The 18,301-nt window shown below is 43.5% G+C and overlaps 1 protein-coding gene and 1 non-coding gene across 2 annotated transcripts in view; both read left to right on the plus strand.

Annotated features, from left to right (window-relative positions):
- The window catches only part of eif4g2b (eukaryotic translation initiation factor 4, gamma 2b), a 48,189-nt gene extending 30,493 nt beyond the window's left edge, over window positions 1-17,696 (plus strand). Inside the window, exons 11-21 of the mRNA XM_063196315.1 lie at window positions 969-1,107; window positions 1,904-2,070; window positions 2,434-2,544; window positions 3,128-3,256; window positions 5,096-5,197; window positions 5,598-5,813; window positions 6,733-6,991; window positions 7,330-7,534; window positions 8,451-8,665; window positions 10,223-10,344; window positions 17,098-17,696. Of these exons, the coding sequence (XP_063052385.1) occupies window positions 969-1,107; window positions 1,904-2,070; window positions 2,434-2,544; window positions 3,128-3,256; window positions 5,096-5,197; window positions 5,598-5,813; window positions 6,733-6,991; window positions 7,330-7,534; window positions 8,451-8,665; window positions 10,223-10,344; window positions 17,098-17,163 (1,731 nt within the window). The 3' untranslated portion in view covers window positions 17,164-17,696. The remainder of the gene's footprint in view (window positions 1-968; window positions 1,108-1,903; window positions 2,071-2,433; window positions 2,545-3,127; window positions 3,257-5,095; window positions 5,198-5,597; window positions 5,814-6,732; window positions 6,992-7,329; window positions 7,535-8,450; window positions 8,666-10,222; window positions 10,345-17,097) is intronic.
- On the plus strand, window positions 2,617-2,803 carry LOC134448175 (small nucleolar RNA SNORD97). Its single transcript, XR_010034670.1, has one exon. It is a non-coding gene; the product is annotated as a small nucleolar RNA SNORD97 (small nucleolar RNA).
- Window positions 17,697-18,301: the final 605 nt, after the last annotated feature.

The following is an 18,301-nucleotide window of genomic DNA, read 5'->3' on the forward strand; positions in this document are numbered from 1 at the left end:
TCCAAAGTAAAAGCCACCCCTGTAGCCGTGCGAATCGGGATAATGTCAACAATGTCAATTGCTAACTAATGCAGCCCAACTAGCGAGCAACACAATGTTGGTCGTGTGGAGTTTATCATTATTCCCCTTGCTGTGACGAGAATGGAAGGATGGGAAGTGAATGAGAAGTATTTCACGGCACGTGCGTGGTCGCCACCTCCATCACACAGACTCCCTCCTCCAGTGAACATGCTGCTGGACGTTCAGAGGTGTAGCCAGGCCTACGCTCCCACCTCGTACTGTAGGCCTAGATGTTTTCAAAGAATGAGCATTCTACACGGATCCATTGACTTTCACTAGCTTAGCAACATATTCCCTCTTTTAACTTGTCTTAAAGCAAGACAACAGTTTACATGAAAAATAAGACACTTTACCACCTTTATAAACCCTGGCCAACCATTTTAACTGTATTAAGCCCCAAAATAGTGCCATACCCCTTTAAGTCAGCAAACGCACATCTTTTTTTTTTCCCGATTTTCGAATATTCTAATAGTGGCCATCGAATTTCTTATGAGGTTACTACCTAGGCTACCAAGCCTACCTCAAAAATACCAAAATGGCCACTGAAAATAATATTAAAACACCAGAGGACTGGAATGTGGCAGTGTCCTTTACTTTCAAGCGTGGGGAAACATAGGCTATTAAAAATCGCAACAAAAACACCTTTCACTTCATGCCGCAACAAAATCGCAACAACACAGTAAGAAGCTCCGCAACTTTTAGCGCGATTTTCTGGAAATCCTCGTGCACCATCTGGCAATTCAGATCGCGAATTTTTGAGAAAATGCCCGCGATTTCCTGGTGGGACTGTCAAGTCCTTTCCCCACCCATTTAAATATAACACAAGTACAGCGCAAGTTAAACTAGACCTTGAAGTGTTACAAAATAAGCTGGTGGCTGAGACTGTCTGTCTCCCTTCTCTGTTTTAGGATTTGGGTGTATTCATTCCGCCCATGACCCAGGGAATGCGAATGGACTTCTTTCTGGATGGCCCCTTCATGCCACCCAGGATGAAACTGGACAGAGAAACTCTTGGGGGATTGGCTGACATGTTTGGACAAATGCCAGGTGGGTATTGTTGGTTTATCTGATGAAGAACGTTCAATTTGTCCCGTAAACATGTGTTTATATAGCACAATATCACAGCTGTACAGATGTGATCGCCGTCCATTCGACTCATTGTTTGCTCTGCTGAAGAAAACTGATATCCATCATAAAATCAAAAGTAACAACTTCAGGCTTGGACCTTAAACTTGGAGGCTCTGCATGACTGGGTCAAGACGCATTAGTATTTTTAGAAAAATGTTGGTGTATGTAGCACCAATTCATTCTCTATATTGGATAGTCTTTTTTTATATTAAAGTGATACTGTCCCATTTTTGGAAATAAGCTTATTTTACACCTCTCTTGGAGTTAAATAATAGGGTTTTACCGTTCTCCTATACTTTCAACCGTTCTCTGGGTATGGCAGTGCATTCTATGAGACCAGTTAGCCGCCAGCTGGTCTCATATGACTCAATGTTAAATGCTAGATTGGAGGTAAAATTTGCATTGCCATACCCATAGAACGGTGGAAAATACAGAAGAACGGTAAAACCGTTTTATTTAACTCAAGGGGAGGTGTAAAATAAGCTTATTTCAAAAAATGAGACGGTATCACTTAAATTTCCCCTCTTCCTAGTTATGTTTTAAGGCTGTGGCATAGGGATTGATTAGTTAATTTATTGAAGTTAATGTCCTTCCTCTGGCATGTTCAGGCATTGGCACTGTTCCTGGAGTCATTCAGAACCGCTTCTCGCCCACTTTGTGTGTGTGTGTGTGTGTGTGTGTGTGTGTGTGTGTGTGTGTGTGTGTGTGTGTGTAGGCAGTGGCATAGGCACTGGTCCGGGAGTCATTCAGGACCGCTTCTCGCCCACCCTGGGCCGCCATCGCTCCAACCCGCTCTTCAACGGACACAGCGGCGGACACATGACTCCTCCCCCCCAGTCTCAGTTTGACTTGGGCGTCAAACCCTTCATGAAATCCAACCAGGTAATGCTGAACACAAATATGACAAACTACGTATGAATGCACTCTGCAACTCTGACCAAAAGTTACTTTGAGTCAGTTTGCCATTGATGGACTACGTTCTTTTCCTACACCTGGCCTCAGTGAGGTGGACGTGCATACATTTACTTTCGAAAAGGTGTCAAGTGAAAGCAGATGTCATGGCACACTCCGAACTTCAGGCAATATTTTATTCGACAAAAATAAAATGGTGTATGAAGTTGAGCAATGACAATGATTTGAGAAGTGAAGGTGTTGGCATTTGTGCGTTTGCTACAACTGAGGAAAAGGTGTAAAATGACCATAGCCCTCCTTAACATTTTTCCCCCTCTGACATGACTTTTATAGGGACAGAATCAACATTTCCAGACCCAGAGCCACCCATCGCAACAGCAGCAGGCCCAGTCCAAGGACATGCCTCCCAGGTTCAGCAAGAAAGGACAGCTCAACGCAGACGAGGTACAGCAAACGTCTCAGTCCCAATCACAAATCCTTAGCCTACATTACTACTGCCTTTTCTTCTCAGCAAGTGTGCCCAATGATTATAAAAAGACGCGTTATTCTGAGGGAGCCCCCTGCTGTCTGTTCTCTGGCTGTTTCTCTTCCTTGCACTGCTCCCCCACTTTGCCTCCATCTGTTTGGTCTGTCCCTCTCTTGTCTGTCTCTGTCTATGGCAGGCAGCAGGTCCACTGATTGCGATTATGAGATATGAGGGCACGGCTGTGATGTGAAGGGGTAACAAGCTTGTTACAACAATCATCGGGCAGGCGAATGTTACATCATTCTTTCTTGAACTGAAATGACACCTCATTCAGCCATCCATATATACAAACACTGATGAGGTGTTCCGAATGATTAACCTTTTCATTCATGTCATCAAGTCCAGTTTTCATTGCTTTTGATGCCAGATGGATGATTTCAAACCAGGCCATCAACTTGTCCCATGTTGTGTGTGTGTGTGTGTGTGTGTCTGTTGTTGTGTTGGGACTGACACGTGCTTCTCCTCCCTTCCCTTTGCCCCGGTCAACCCCACCCCCTGCAGATCAGCCTGAGACCTGCACACTCATTCCCTGTCAACAAAAACCAAGTGCCAAAGCTGCAGCCGCAGATTCCCACCATGATTCCTCCAAGCGCACAGCCGCCCCGCATCCAGACACCTCCTCTCGGACAGGTGTGTACCACCAATGGCCTGGATCTTAATTTCACCAAAATGGAGAGTCTTTGATTAATGACAAGGGTCAGTGACAGAAGTTGTCCTTGTTGGTACTGCAGCTACTTGCTGATCACAGGCAAGTGAAGAAATGAATGGGTTTCAATGCAGCTGCCTAAAATAACTTGGCCAATTTTTTGTTCTTTTTTCCCTTGTTGTCATTAGCAGAAGGCTATGCAGTACAGGTCGAAATCTTCTGCCTTTGTGGAAAAACTAAACGCCCAAAGAGCTTGACTTGAACTTGAATACCTCCTCTTATAATACCAACCATATTTCTTTACAGGAAAGTGGTATTTGAGGTTGATGACTGGAAATTGGAGTAAAATACATTTCAGCATTTAGCCCCATTAACTCCCATTCAGGTTTCCCAGTCATCACTTAGTCGCAATTGCCATCTAGGTGGAACCAAAGATAGTAAATATGGTATGCCAAGATAAATGAAACCACACCAATGCAATGGGGTGTGTAAGTACACCATTATTTTGCGCACCACCCAAGGCTGCACGATCCGGACGTGGAGCATTGTCGTCCTTCGTTTCGCTACCTGTAAGGACCCTGAAAGACTATCTATGATTAATTCCATCTTTATTGTGAATTGTAGACTATTTGTCAAGACGCTGACAAAACGCACTTCATGTCTGATCAATAGGCCTCTGCTATCTTTGACAGATGGCCACGTCAGTGTCTCGTTAATCTTTAGGCTAACTTACAAAATGACAATTTTCCTTATGCCTACCACCGGCACCATTATATCATATCACGAGTATTTCCCACATTTATAACATTATGTGGTGTATAAAACCACAAAAAATGCCATGTAGCCTCGGCTACCTGAATAAAACAAATCTTACAGACTGTTTTTTAGCGAAACAACCCTAACAGCTTTTAGCGAAACGAAGGGCGACATTGCTCCACGAATCCGGATCGTGCAGCCTTGGGTGGTGCGCATGTGCAGATAGGATAGTGCAGCAAAATAATGGTGTACTTACAGGGTGTAGGAGTGTGCTCAAGTCCAGTCTCCTAAGGAGGGCGTCGTTTTTTTCTCTGTTTGGTGACTGTTAGCACAAGATGTGTACCACTGCCATCTACAGGGCTAAAAGAACTCCATTCATTCTCAACCTCCGCTGGTCTCCTAAAGGGACGTTCACCTGATGTCACCTGGATCCACGAAAAATGCAGGCTTGAATCGCCTCTACCATATCCATTGTCTCTGGTGGAACTGCACGCTTTTGATGGTACAATAGGAGCCATCTTCTCATGCACCTTCTCTGGCTAAATTTGCCCACTGCCCCCTTTAATTTCACTCAGGATTTCTCAGGATAAAGTATCTCTGTCTCTGTCTCTCTCGCTCTTTCTCTACTCCATTTCAGCTTGTGTTTCTCTTCTCAACACACTACATTATAAACAAACAAATATTTGATTTTAAAATTTAATGAACAAACTATGAGGAGAAAATGCAATAAATAATAATAAATAAACATGGATGTGTACCAGTGCATGTCACTGGCTTTTAGTGGGTTTTTTTGTTCAGGGGAGGGCAGAGTTTTGGAGGTGTTGGTCTGAAACGCATGCATCTCCATTACTGTTTGCTCGCCCATTAACAAAAAAAACAGCTTGGGGCTTTGATTAGATTACTGTGACCTAGTCAAACGGATACTCCCCAGCAAATCTTCATTACCCGGCCTGAAATAGCTGTAATGGAAATGGTTAGTCTGGTCAATTACGGCCCCATGTTTGTTGAGAGACGGAACAAGATATCAATCTGTGTGTTGATGTGGATTCTTTTGTTGTTGTTGACAGCCTCAGCTTGGTCTGAAAACCAACCCCCCTGTCATCCAAGAGAAACCTCAGAAGACCAACAAGAAACCTGCTCCTGCAAAGGAGGAACTTCTTAAAATGACAGTAAGCAGATCCTTCATTAGATAACACATGGCAGTATCATTTTCTGTAAGGGGGAAGGTAGCATATGTTTGCACGCATGCTTTTATTCGAGAACCCTGTTTTATGTGTGAGGTTTTTTTATGTATGATTGTCACACACTTAACACACCTTGTATTTGATAAAAAATAACGACCTGGTACGTGGACATTTTACAATATTATCCGTGTATCCAAGGTCACATAATGCACTGAAATGAAAAGGGAGACCAATATTTTAATTTCCCTGAAGATGAATATCAGCCAGTGAAACTACTTAAGTGTGGCGGGGATAATATACTGCCGCTGCTTTTGGTGTGTTGGGACCCTGGCAGCTGAGTTGGGGAGATATGAAACAATCTGACCATCTGACTAAATGTGCGCAGGAGACCATAGTGACGGAGTACCTGAACAAGAAGGGCATGGAGGAGGCAGTAAGCGGCGTCCGGGAGATGAAGGCCCCCAAGCACTTCCTGCCAGAGATGCTGAGCAAGATCATCATGTGCTCCCTGGAGCGCTCAGACGACGACAAGGAGCAGGCCAGCGCCCTCATCAACACCCTTCGCTCAGAGGGTCTCGTCACTGGGGAGAATTTCATGCAGGTGGGCACTGCAGCCTCCCCATAATCTAGAGTTTGTCAATGGGGGCTCTACAGGCCAGCCCCCCAGAGAGGGATGTGCATGCGTGTGTGTGCAGTGGCCACTCCATAACACCCCCTTTTTTTAACCATTCGGACAGGGACATCTGTGTGTAGTAACAGAGGGTTTATGGGTATTATGAGAGACAAAAGTCCCGATTCTTTCCGGCTGGTACTGTCCACTAAGTGGCGCCAACCAAGGAGCGCGGAGGAGCGCAGAGGCTGTTAAAATGAATGGGGTCCTATGGAGCTCAACCACAGATGCTGCCGTTGCTTGGGAGAGAATTGGTATCATGTTTTCATTTTAATATTCCCAAAGGCAGAACAAATTATCCTTTCAAACAGCACTTAATATTGAATTTTTAAACTCGCTTGATCTTTGTAAAATGCATCCTAATTGTCATTATTACTTCACGAGTGGCTTCAAACACTGCATTTGGATCGGTCGACCGGCTGCATTGCTGTGATCACGACTGCTGTAAAGCAATTTCGTTAGCAAGATGCTAGCGGAGGCTGACTCATAAATGCCAAACCTGTAAGAAATCAGAAGGATATAACTCCCAGGTTAGTGTACATTTGATTTAAATTCACATCGGTTTCTCAGAACCCACAGTAATATTGTCAGGTTTCAGCCGACAGCGAGCACAGTTGTGTGTGAATAGCGCCAGCATTATGGGCTGCGCTTGCTCGACAGCGCTCCTAGGTGAACTGCAGGCACAGGTTGGATGGCAGGTTTGGACACTATGTAAACCCACTGTGGTAGTAACTTTCAAGACCGACTAGCATCTATGTGTATTAAACAGCATAAATGAAAGTTAAATTGTTAATGAGTTAAACTCATTTCTCTGCCCCTTGTCCTCTCTCACTCTCCCGCCTCGTTGTAGGCTCTCCTGAATGTACTGGACCAGTGTGCTAAGATCGAGGTGGACATCCCGCTGGTGAAGTCGTACTTGGCGCAGTTTGCGGCGCGAGCGATGATGACTGAGCTGGTGAGTGTGGAAGAGCTGGCCCACCCGCTGGAGAACGGCACCCACTTCCCCTTCTTCCTGCTCTGCCTGCAGCAGGCCTCCAAGCTCAAGGACCGCGACTGGCTCATAGACCTCTTCCAGCAGAGCAAGGTCAACATGCAGAAGATGCTCCCTGGTATGTATGTGCTCCTGGCTGTTCAGGTTTTTTTTTATTATTATTATTTTATTTTAAAAAAATGTAAAATTATTATTGTTTGATTTTGGGGAGGCTGATCCTTCTGACACAGTAGAACTTTAAGTCAGTAGAGTGGAACAATGTTTGTGCTCGTGTTTTTATTATTAATAATTAATTTATTTACCCAATGTAATAAATTCCGAAATGTGACATGAAAACAAGTCAGTGCCTTTGGACCTGCCTTTTCCCATTGAGGTTTACATTTTTTTGTCTTTGCCCCTTCTCTCCCACTCCCTCTCCCTCCCTTCCCCTCCCCTCCCCTCCCTCGTGGTCCGTAGAGATTGACCAGAATAAGGACCGCATGCTGGAGATCCTGGAGGGCAAGGGCCTGAGCTTCCTCTTCCCCCTGCTCAAGCTGGAGAAGGAGCTGCTCAAGCAGATCAAGGCTGACCCGTCCCCACAGGCCATCTACAAGTGGATCAAGGACAATATCTCCCCCAAACTGCACACCGACAAGGGCTTCATCAACATCCTCATGACCAGGTGAGTGGCAATGCAACCGCGTTTCACCGCCCGGGTGTCTTGACTGTACACAGAGCATTTCGCAATGGTACTTGGATAGAAGGACCAAGTGCAATACACTACATTTTTTTGTGGGCATATAACATATCTGAAAAGAAAATAAAGGTCCGCAACACTGTTAAATGCTCCCAAATATTGAATGGCACAATTATATTAATTGTGGGAGTATTAAATATTTGGGAGCATTTAACAGTGTTGCGGACCTTTTATTTTCTTTTCAGTTATCTTGCGTTTGGTCCAGCACCTGTGCCACTGATGTGCGCGCATTCTTTGACTTTCTGCATATAACATATCTCACCTCTGTGAAAAAGTGACTTAATAATGTGGAAATGTTCATCAACACACTATACAAGGACAATAGTTGAAGTGTGTTGCTAAATATCTATATAATTAATAAAATTTGATTTTTAAATGTATTTTATCGACTTGTATGATTTCAGTACATAATATTATTTGGCCTGACATTTCAATTCTCGTCTTTTGATTAATGTGTTACTTCATATTCACACAGTTTTAGTCCATTTTTGACAGAGGTGGGCGTGTTCTCCATTGATTTGCCTTGAATGAAGGTGCCTACACAACCTACTCAAGATGGGAGGGAGGGTGCATGCTGTTTCTCAGTGCTGACGCGAATTGCCGTGTCCACTCAAGTACTATGTTCTACCTCTATGTACACATCTCTCCCCTTATGCTTTATAGTACAGGGCTGGGCATATATACAGTGTAATATACATCCACCTAATATAATCTAATATACATCTCTGCATTATTTTCCTGCAATACATCTCTGCGGAGCTGGGCATGGCTGATTCTGTACTTAACTGTAATATATTCCATACTGTACTAAGATGTCTCCATCTCTCTCCTGATTGGTCAGTTTCCTGCAGTACATCTGTGCGGAGTTGGGTGTGTTGGAGTGTGAGGATCAGGAGCAGCTGGCGTCCCCGTCTAAGGAGCAAATGGAGCAGGAGAAGCAGCTGCTACTGGCCTTCAAGCCCGTCATGCAGAAGTTCCTGCACGAGCACACACACCTGCAGGTCAGCGCCCTCTATGCCCTGCAGGTGCACTGCAACGCCTACTCCTTCCCCAAAGGTAGGTTGGGACTTGTTGTGATAGGCCACCGCTCATCATGTTTAGAAGGTGCAGGATTCAGTAGAAATTTCTGTATAAAAAGGAGGCAATCCGCACACTTCAGGTCTTTTTTTGTGCACAAAAAAAGACCTGGGGCCTCATTTATCATTTGTTCGTAGAATGCCTTCTAAATTGTGTCCTACAAGTGAAATGTAGAATGTTCGCAAGTATAGAAAAATCGGGATTTATCAATCGTGTGTTGGCTGCTCCTACACACACCCCTGCATGATAAATCCCACACCTTCCAAATCACTGTGCAAGCGCGCATTCGGGATAATTTCCATCCCGAAACGCCTCCAAGTAACCATATATAGCATTAAAATATATTCAAATGCCTTGTTAATTCGAAGGCGCCACCCTGCTTGATGAACACACATGGACACACGCGCTACTCGAAGCGCTAGCGGGAAGTGCGGAGATAGAAACGTTTCTGCGGCAGAAATGGAGGTGCTTTCGACAGGGGGAGGACAGTGTTTCAAAATAGACGAATGGACAGTACTGGCCTGGGCATTTTTGGCATAGATAGGCCTGAACACGCACGCACAGGCCACTTTCATACTATATCTTATATCTCGTGAACCAATCCCCAGGAGAACAACCACAACAACAACAGTGTCGGCCCCTGGGGACTGCCAGCCCACCGGGAAAATGCCCTGTATGCCAGATTACCAGTCCAGCCCTGCACATGGAAATAAACACTGTCAAATAGCACACTACTCCATTGCCATTCAAAGCAAACTGTGGCTTGCACGGTCAATATTTGCAATTTCATGTTTCTTCCACTCGCACGCATGGTCTGAGGTGTGCGTAGATTTTGGCACATTTCTATGTTCAAGTACATGTTCATTAATCCCACACTTTGCTCAGGAATGATCGCACTCATGCTTTACACACAGATATGTGCCTAAGAACGCTTTATAAATGAGGCCCCTGAAGTGTGCGGATTGCCTTTTTTTTATATACATTTTGGGACTTACCATAATTCATGACAGTGCACTGCAGTACATTATCATTGCGATGCCTACTCCTTCCCCAAAGGTAGGTTGGGACCTCTGTAATTCCATAATACCTGACCTGAGCATTACATTGGACTACAGATGATAAATGCTTTGTTACAGTCAAACACTGCTAACCAGGAGAAATGGAATGTAGTGGTCATAGGAGGAGTACAAATATCTGTTGATCCAATGCTATGATGCTTGCTGTTTGGCTGTTATTCAACCTACATGCTATGTATCTGTCCCTAACAAACGAAACAAAATAAAAACCATAGTGCGATGGATACAACCTTATACCTTGAGTAGTAACTTGCAGTTTGTACTAAGATTGTTGTCCTCAGTCAGAGACATTTTATTTGTACTGAGAGACCTGTATCCTCAGTCGGAGACATTTAAATGATACACATCTTTAATGTGTATTCATTCTTTGTCCGCTTACATAACTACAAAAAATACACAGACACCTTAATTTCCTTCAGAATTAATAAGTGCTCTACTCTCCATTTCTTCTCTCTTCCAGGCATGCTGCTGCGCTACTTTGTGAACTTTTACGACATGGAGATCATCGAAGAAGAAGCCTTCCTAGCATGGAAAGAAGACATCACCCAGGAATTCCCAGGAAAAGGAAAAGCATTGTTCCAGGTAACAAATGAAAAATGAATAAATAAAACTTCACCCTTCACCCCCAATTATTGTATGTTTAAATCAACAGTCAGTGAGGTTGTTAAAATTTGCACTATTAATTAGGGCTGGGCAACGTTAACGCGTTAACGGTGCGTTAACTATTGAGGTCAGTATCGCCCGACAATTTTGTTTACGCGTAACGCATTGGATTTTTAAAAAATTATTATTATTATTTTAGCCTTTTATGACCGCCGCGTTGTTCGTTTACTTTTATTTTGAAAGCGTCAGCGCTCTTAAAGCCCTGCCCTTCGCACGCAGCAGTTGGAGACCACCAGTGACAGCTGACAGAGAAAAAGACATTAGGGTCTAGTAGGCAAAACTTCTGAATGGACATTTTTGGTACAAATTTCTACAGCCCTCATTGCGTAGCTCTCTAACACAGGGATTAAAGTTCTCCGGCCCCCGGACGGATTTCCGGCTTGCAGCGATTGACCGTGGGCTAAATTTTTTTTTAAAAATACGACGGTAAATAAATAAATAAAAAGACAACCGAAATCCCTCCTGTCAGCCAATGGTAGCAAAGGAGCGCACTAAAACTAACATTGTTAACCAATCAGAAGAAGAAGGGGGCGGGTCTTAGGAAAGCGTGCTACTTCAGTATCTCTCTCGAGTCGGACCACCACAGCCGGTCTAGCAGCCGCCGACTCGCCGCTCTCATGCCCGGTCACAGAGCAGTGTCAACAACTCGCTCTACATGGCAAGGCACCTTGCACCGTTTACTGCTCTATGAGCAGAAATATGTGTAAAGATAACTAAACTGCATGCTATGGATTGGTGATGCCATTGTCGTCAAAAACATAAATGAAACTGGACATTGTGTGTTTGGACATAGCCTTCAGAATGTCGATAAGCATACAGTGTTGATGGAGCTTCGCTCAGTGCTAATAATTAGCTGTCAACAACACACAAGGATCTGTTTTTTCCACAGACGTTCGATCCCTCTGTGTTTTCATAATTTCTGAACCCAACTTAGAACTTAACACAGAGCTGTCACAGCATCTCCCGGAGTGTGGAGCGGGCGAGCGGACCGTTTCTGTGTCTCATCCCCTAATGTCAACCACTGCCCATGCATTATGCTACCGGTAGTTCCATTCAAAATAATGGCTGGATATCTATTACCGTGATTCATGAATCAATCACCAGATTACTTTCTGGGGTTGTTGGAAGAGGTTGTAGGAAGATGTGCTTCAATCTACAACTACTTGTGAGAACACCAACAGTAAGAGAATAATTTGTTATTCGTTAGAATTTAACAAAAAAGCTTAGTTTCACTTCAGCATGTTGCAGATGCCACACTCATGCTGAGTTTTGTTAGCGCGCTAACTACCAAACTTTTATGCTAATATTTTAGCTAAGAGGAGTCGGGTTACTTATAAACACCACCTACATATTAACTGATATTATCTCCGATGGAAAAAACAATGCAAAAGTATTGACATTGGCGCTGTGTTCAACTTAAAAGTGACTCAAATAGCGCCTAGCAAGATGGCAGTCTGCATGCAGACAGCAGCAAGTTTCATCCCACTAGCTGCAGTATCATACAGGTTTGGTTGTTGGGTGTTTAATTCCTGTCATTGGCACGTTTTTAGTCTACATTCACATCTCAAGGTGCCGTTTTCATGATGATTGTGAGATCGTTAAATATGTCACATAATGGCTTGTTGATGGCTTTTAACAATCTGTTAATGGGCTTTAGTTTTCAGTGGAATTCTAGTCATTGATTGAAGGCTAACAATAACACAGCTCTGTGGTGATGGACAGAACAACTTGAGCTTGATGATGAAGCAAGGCAGTCTTTTTTCTGAGAATAACCCAACAGGAGAGTAACCATATTTACAAGGCAGGCACCACAAATTCTGACCTAGAGCTAGCTCTATCCAAGGCTCTATTCAGACTGACTGTAGGCCTACAGCCGAGAAACCTAGAACCCATCTATCTACAGACACAGACAACATCTAGTCCATAGTAGCCACCAAAATGACATTAATGAATTAAGTTGATTTGCATTTGTAATTCGTTAAAACTAAAGGTATTTTGCATTACTTTTCAGCCATGTCCAGGCATTTGCATTTTCTTTTCTTTTAAGGCAGCGGCAGGATTAAACACTTAGGCCTAAGTAAGCAAAGCTTATGCTTTTACCTCTGTTATGTATCTAACATGCCATGGTATTTCAATCTTTGTGGGTCATATTCTTCTACACATACTTTTCTCATGCTTTTGTGATGAAATAGCCCATGTAACTACAATATTATGCATAATAAGTATGTAATTATGTAATAATGATTAGCGCTATTGACACCCTTTTGGTCTCCTTGGTAGGCCCTATTCGAGTTGCAAAAGTCATTCAAGTCATTCATCATTTTGACCCTGACATGGCACCCACATCAGAATAAGATAAATAAGATAAACCTAAGTGTAAATACTAAGCTTAAAAAGCAATGAAATTCTCGTTTCACCGTGTAAGGCAGGGGTGCCCAACCAGTCGATCGCGAGCTACCAGTCGATCTCGAGGGGAGTGGCAGTCGATCGCGAGACATGTAATGTGACGGGGAAAATATTGTCTTTCAAATGTAGGCTATGTAGCACGCTGCTGGTACTGTATTGGTTAGATAATTAGTCCCACGGTAACACAGAATGAGGGGAAAGCATTAGGAAGTGACCGTCAAGGTATTGCAGTTGATTCATGTGTGCACACATGTAACATGGGATCAGTAACAGAACATGTGCGCAACGATGCGTTATGACGCGGCGATGTGCGAGAATCTTCGTCCAAATCGCTAGTCGCATGCATCATCGCTAACTGCGTTTACATCGCGTGCGGCGTGTAAGGGAAATGTTAGTTGCTGACATGTATGGAATTCACTTCAATTTGTGCTGTTTCTTGCTCCAGTTGTCGACAAAACGATTGGACAAACTCACAATAGAAAGCCTTTGCTGTGCTACTGTCCCAGAGAGCTGGAAAAAAAAACCTTCATAGAAGAAGTCATTCTTAACAGGGGTGTTAACCAATCCAATGAGATCTCTCTCTCTCTCTCTCTCTCTCTCTCTCTCTCTCTCTCTCTCTCTCATAGTAAAGTGAACTTAACTAGCCTACTATTTACCCATAACAAATGGTGAATTTCTGAGCCCTTTTTAAGTTGTACCACTTAAAAAGGCATGATGCTTCATCATATTTTAGAAATAGGGCCTTTGTGCCTACATATGCATTTTATATACCAAATGTTTATCATTTTGAAGTTGTTTCAGTTGTTTATGACTTGTGTATGACTGAAATTATCTCTGCATACTATCAGTGCTGCAATTGCTTTGTAATAGGCTATTCAACACACTTTAAAAATACACTGAAAAGATACGGCCATAGAAGCCTACTAAAAACATTTTGTTCATAATAATGGTGATTAATAAATGGTGATCTTAAATTTTCACACCGACATCCTTAAATTTGACTTGGTAGATCACGGCAGACCATCAACTTCAAAAGTAGATCTCGGTTAAAAAAAGGTTGGGCACCCCTGGTGTATCGTATAGGGTCGCGTGGACACACCGAAAAGTTCAGGCTCAGGATTTTTTTTAACTTTAATCCCTGCTAACAGCATGTGCGCCTTGGCAACTCGCAAGGTTATGAAAAAAATGTATCAGCTGTCAATAACGACACGCGGACTGACAGTGTGCATAGCTGAAAACTAAAGCCTTGATCAAGAAGCAGACCGAGATATTAATTCCTCAGGAAACGTTTTGGTTTCTACCTTCATCTGGCGTTGCGCATGCATGGTAGCAGTGATGTACTCGAATGCGTTCAATGTACAAAAGTTCATGAACGAGTTCATATTTTGAGCGAACGTGAACTGAACGTACTCTATTTACAATATGATGAATGAACTATGAACGCGTTCATTCTGGAGCCCATGAACGACACGTTCAAGTCAAGTCAAGTCAAGTTTATTGTCAATTTCTTTACATGCACTGGTCATACAAAGAATTTGAAATTGCGTTTCTTGCTCTCCCATGCAGACATAGACTAATCTAGGTAAGGACATAGACAGTATAGACATAGACAGTACTCATACATGGACATAAGACAGTATGGACGTAGACATTGCTCATACAGACATTTAAAGTGCAAGACTGGACAACAGAAGACTTGTAGAGAACAAACATTAAGAGGAGGTATTTTGTTGTGCTTTTTCTAAAAGTCCTTTATAGCGTTCTGACATAGTAATAGTAGCATTTGAAGAAAATAAATAATTAAAAAAAAGGTTTATTAAATATACCAGCAGCAGTATGTGTGTGTGTGTGTGTGTGTGTGTGTGTGTGTGTGTGTGTGTGTGTGTGTGTTTGTATGTGTTTTGTGTGCGTGTGTGTGTGTGTGTTTAGTGCAGGTAGAAAGTGCGGTGTGCGTCTGTGTGTGTGTCTGTGTACCTGTGTGTGTGTGTGTGTGTGTGTGTGTGTGTGAGTATGAGTTGTGTGTCAGTGTGTGTATGTTTGGGTTTAGTGCAGAAAGTGCGGTGTGCTTGTGTGTGTGTGTGTGTGTGTGTGTGTGTGTGTGTGTGTGTGTGTGTGTGTGTGCATGTTTATGTTTTGAGTTAGTGCAGGTTGAAAGTTCAGTCACAGATGTAGTAGTGCAGGTGGAATGTTCAGTCGCAGATATGGTGGTGGGGATGAGGGGGGGGGGGAGCGTTGTCAGTGGCCTGGCTGGCTAGAGGCTGACAGTGAAGGGAGAGTGGGTTGAGTGTTCAGTATCTTGATTGCTTGATGCATCGTGCTGCTTGCAAGCCTGGTGGTACGGGAACGGAGGCGCCTGTACCTCTTTCCAGAGGGCAGGAGGCTGAACAGTTTGTGTGCAGGGTGGCTTGTGTCTTTGATGATCATCAGTGCTTTCCGGGTGAGGCGTGCGGTGTAAATGTCCTGCAGGGAGGGGAGTGGTACTCCAATGATCTTCTTCGCTGTGTTCACAACACGCTGGAGTGTCTTCCTGTTTTTCTCCGTGCAGCTTCCTCCCCACACTGTGATGCAGCTGGACACGACGCTCTCTATGGTTCCTCTGTAGAATGTTGTCATGATGGAGGGTGTAGCACTTGCCTTCTTTAGTTTGCGCAAGAAGTAGAGACGCTGATGGGCCTTCTTCGCCAGTGATGTAGTGTTGGTGGTCCAAGAGAGGTCGTCGCTGATGTGCACTCCAAGGAACTTGGTGCTGCTCACTCTCTCCACAGCATCACCGTCGATGGTCAGTGGTGGCAGTTGTTTTTGGACCCTCTGAAAGTTGACGACAATCTCCTTGGTCTTGTTGACATTCAGCAGGAGGTTGTTGTCTTTGCACCATCTGGCCAGCAGGTCAGGTTCATTAGTTCTTCATTCAGTAGTTACCAGATTTTATTAATATTCCTGCAGAAACCGCGACTAAACAGTGTCAGAGAGTCTAATATTATGTCTTATCCATTCTCTCTGACAGCGTCAGACACCATTCTCTCCGGCTGTCTTTTGTCTCGTGCAAAGAGGCGGGACCAAGCAAACAGCAGGAATAGCTCTTCTTAAAATCAGAGCGGCCAGCAACCAGCCAGCAGTGTGGGTGAACTGAAATGAACTAGTTCATTTATTTTGTGAACTATGAATGAACTAGTTCATATTGAAAAAAATATGAACTATGAACGAACTAGTTCATGCTGTGAACTTGAACTTCAACTAGTTCACGTACAAAATGAACTTTCCCAACACTGCATGGTAGGCTAGCAGAAGAGGCACAGATGAAAAATCAGCGGTAAAAGAATGCATCTTTAGCCAAAGTCTAATTGCGTTTAACTTCAGCGCCTCACAAAGTTACATTCAGCATTCATATCGGCACCAACATAGTATGATTTCGCCGTGCCAAAAAGTTCACCCGACATCAGCAACCTCAAGTTGTCAGTGTTTATGTTATTGTTTTGTGATGCCAACGTTATTGCCAACGTTAGTTTCTAGTCGCTGAAACACCAAAATAATAGCGACAGATGAGGACTGAGAGTGGACGGTAGAGTTCTAGGCTACTCCACGCTCTTGACAGAGAGGGAAGCCTATAGTTTAATAATTGTATGCAATGATGGTGATAATCTAATCTTAAAAAGCCTAGTAGGCCTAATTGTATGCACAAAAAATCCCTCTACTCTACAATAATTTGTTTCATTAGTTATGGGCATGCTTTATAACTCAGTGTGATATGTAGGCCTAGATTGGCAAATAGGCCCATTTCTATTTTGAAAGATAGATATAGGCCTATTACACAGGTTACAGTAGCCTACATATGCAAATTATGATTATGATTGGTCTACTTCATCTTAGAAAATGTCAATGTAGATAGTCTGTTTAAAAAATAAACAGCAAAGATTCCATCTATTTCTGTGGTCGTCTGTGATGTATGATAATTACGGTGTAATCAGTGATTTGGTAATCTGACATTTTCAAATATTTTGGCGCTTTTGAAGCGGCTTTTGAATTCATATTTGGGTTCCGCGCGCTATGCAATTAATCGCGATTAATCACAGAAAGTGAGTTAATGCCCACCCCTAAAGTTTGCCCACCCCTACTATTAATCAATTAATCGGCTTACAGCTGGGATAACTCACTACTTCCAGAGACAACAGAACTTCTGATCTGATAGATGGACTGAACTCCAAATCTAATGTGAAGGCAATGAGTGTTTCAGTTGATGTGAAGCGGTTTGGCTTGTCTATCCTGCAGGTGAACCAGTGGCTGACGTGGCTGGAGACAGCTGAGGAAGAGGAGTCTGAAGACGAGGGCGACTGAAGACAACCAGCCAAAGCCTCATAAGTGTAGAAGAAAACCTCTGGATTTTGACCTTAACCCATAATCCACCGCACAACAACCACTTGACCTGCCCCTCTGCTGCTCAACTCGTACTGTACACTATAAAAGCATTATGATGAAGACATGGGTGTGTTACACCAGTGAGGCCATTTCTGGGGGGTTTTTTGTTTGTTTGTTTTTTGTGTTTTGTTTTGTTTTTGTTTTTGTTTTTTTGCTTTTTACCATTAGGTAATGCTGCATGAAATGAACATCATTAGGGTTTTGTGTTGTTTGTGTGTGTGAGTAAGTAAGTATGGGCAATGGGGCAGACTGCGCCACAGCTCAACAGGTGTGTTCCTCATGGCTGTCCTGGGCTTGTTGAACAGCTTCTTTTCACGGAGTGTGTGTATCACCTCCCTACCAATCCCCACCGCGACCTGCTTGTGCCTCAGATAAACAACCCTCTAGAAGACCATCAGAGGTCTGATTGCAATTGGAGAGGGAGAGAGAGAGCAATTACAGACTCGTGCCTCGTGCCTCAAAAAAACAATAGTTGTAGATCACAAACTCGTAAAGATATTTTTGTCTGTTTTGTCTATTGCAGATCTGTTTCCTGTTTGCTCCTCGTTGCCCATGTTGGTGATCTTCAATGAGGAACACAGGCTTGTTGAGTGTGTGGCTCTTTCTTCCCTGTCTGTTGTACAGCTAGAAGCTGTCTCTTCCATAGCATTCAAACAGTGGTTTGCAGTATCTACACAGCCTGACGGTTACAAAACAATATATTGATTATGCTAATCCTAATTATTGCAGTTGCTCTGTTTTTTTTGTCTTTTCTTTTCCTTGTGAAGTGTTTTGGTTTCTACCTCTTGAAGGCTTCCCCTCCCCCTTTTCTGGCTCTATATAAGGAGTGTGCTGATGGTGTCCTCTGTATTTGCTCCGGTGCATGCACCACCATCCACCAGGGCAGGGGAGGGAAGGCCGAGGTCTGCCGCCTGCCTCCATGTCTTGGGACGTGAGCTGGCGAGGATGTCCTTGATTTGGGCGAGAAGTGAAAAACGCCTTTTAAAAGCTAACATCAGTATGACTGCACCCATCCCCACCCTTTTTCTTGGCTCACCTGCTCCCCTCCGCAATCACT

The sequence above is a fragment of the Engraulis encrasicolus genome, chromosome 4 (assembly GCF_034702125.1).
Source record: "Engraulis encrasicolus isolate BLACKSEA-1 chromosome 4, IST_EnEncr_1.0, whole genome shotgun sequence".
In the NCBI taxonomy this organism is placed as follows: domain Eukaryota; kingdom Metazoa; phylum Chordata; class Actinopteri; order Clupeiformes; family Engraulidae; genus Engraulis; species Engraulis encrasicolus.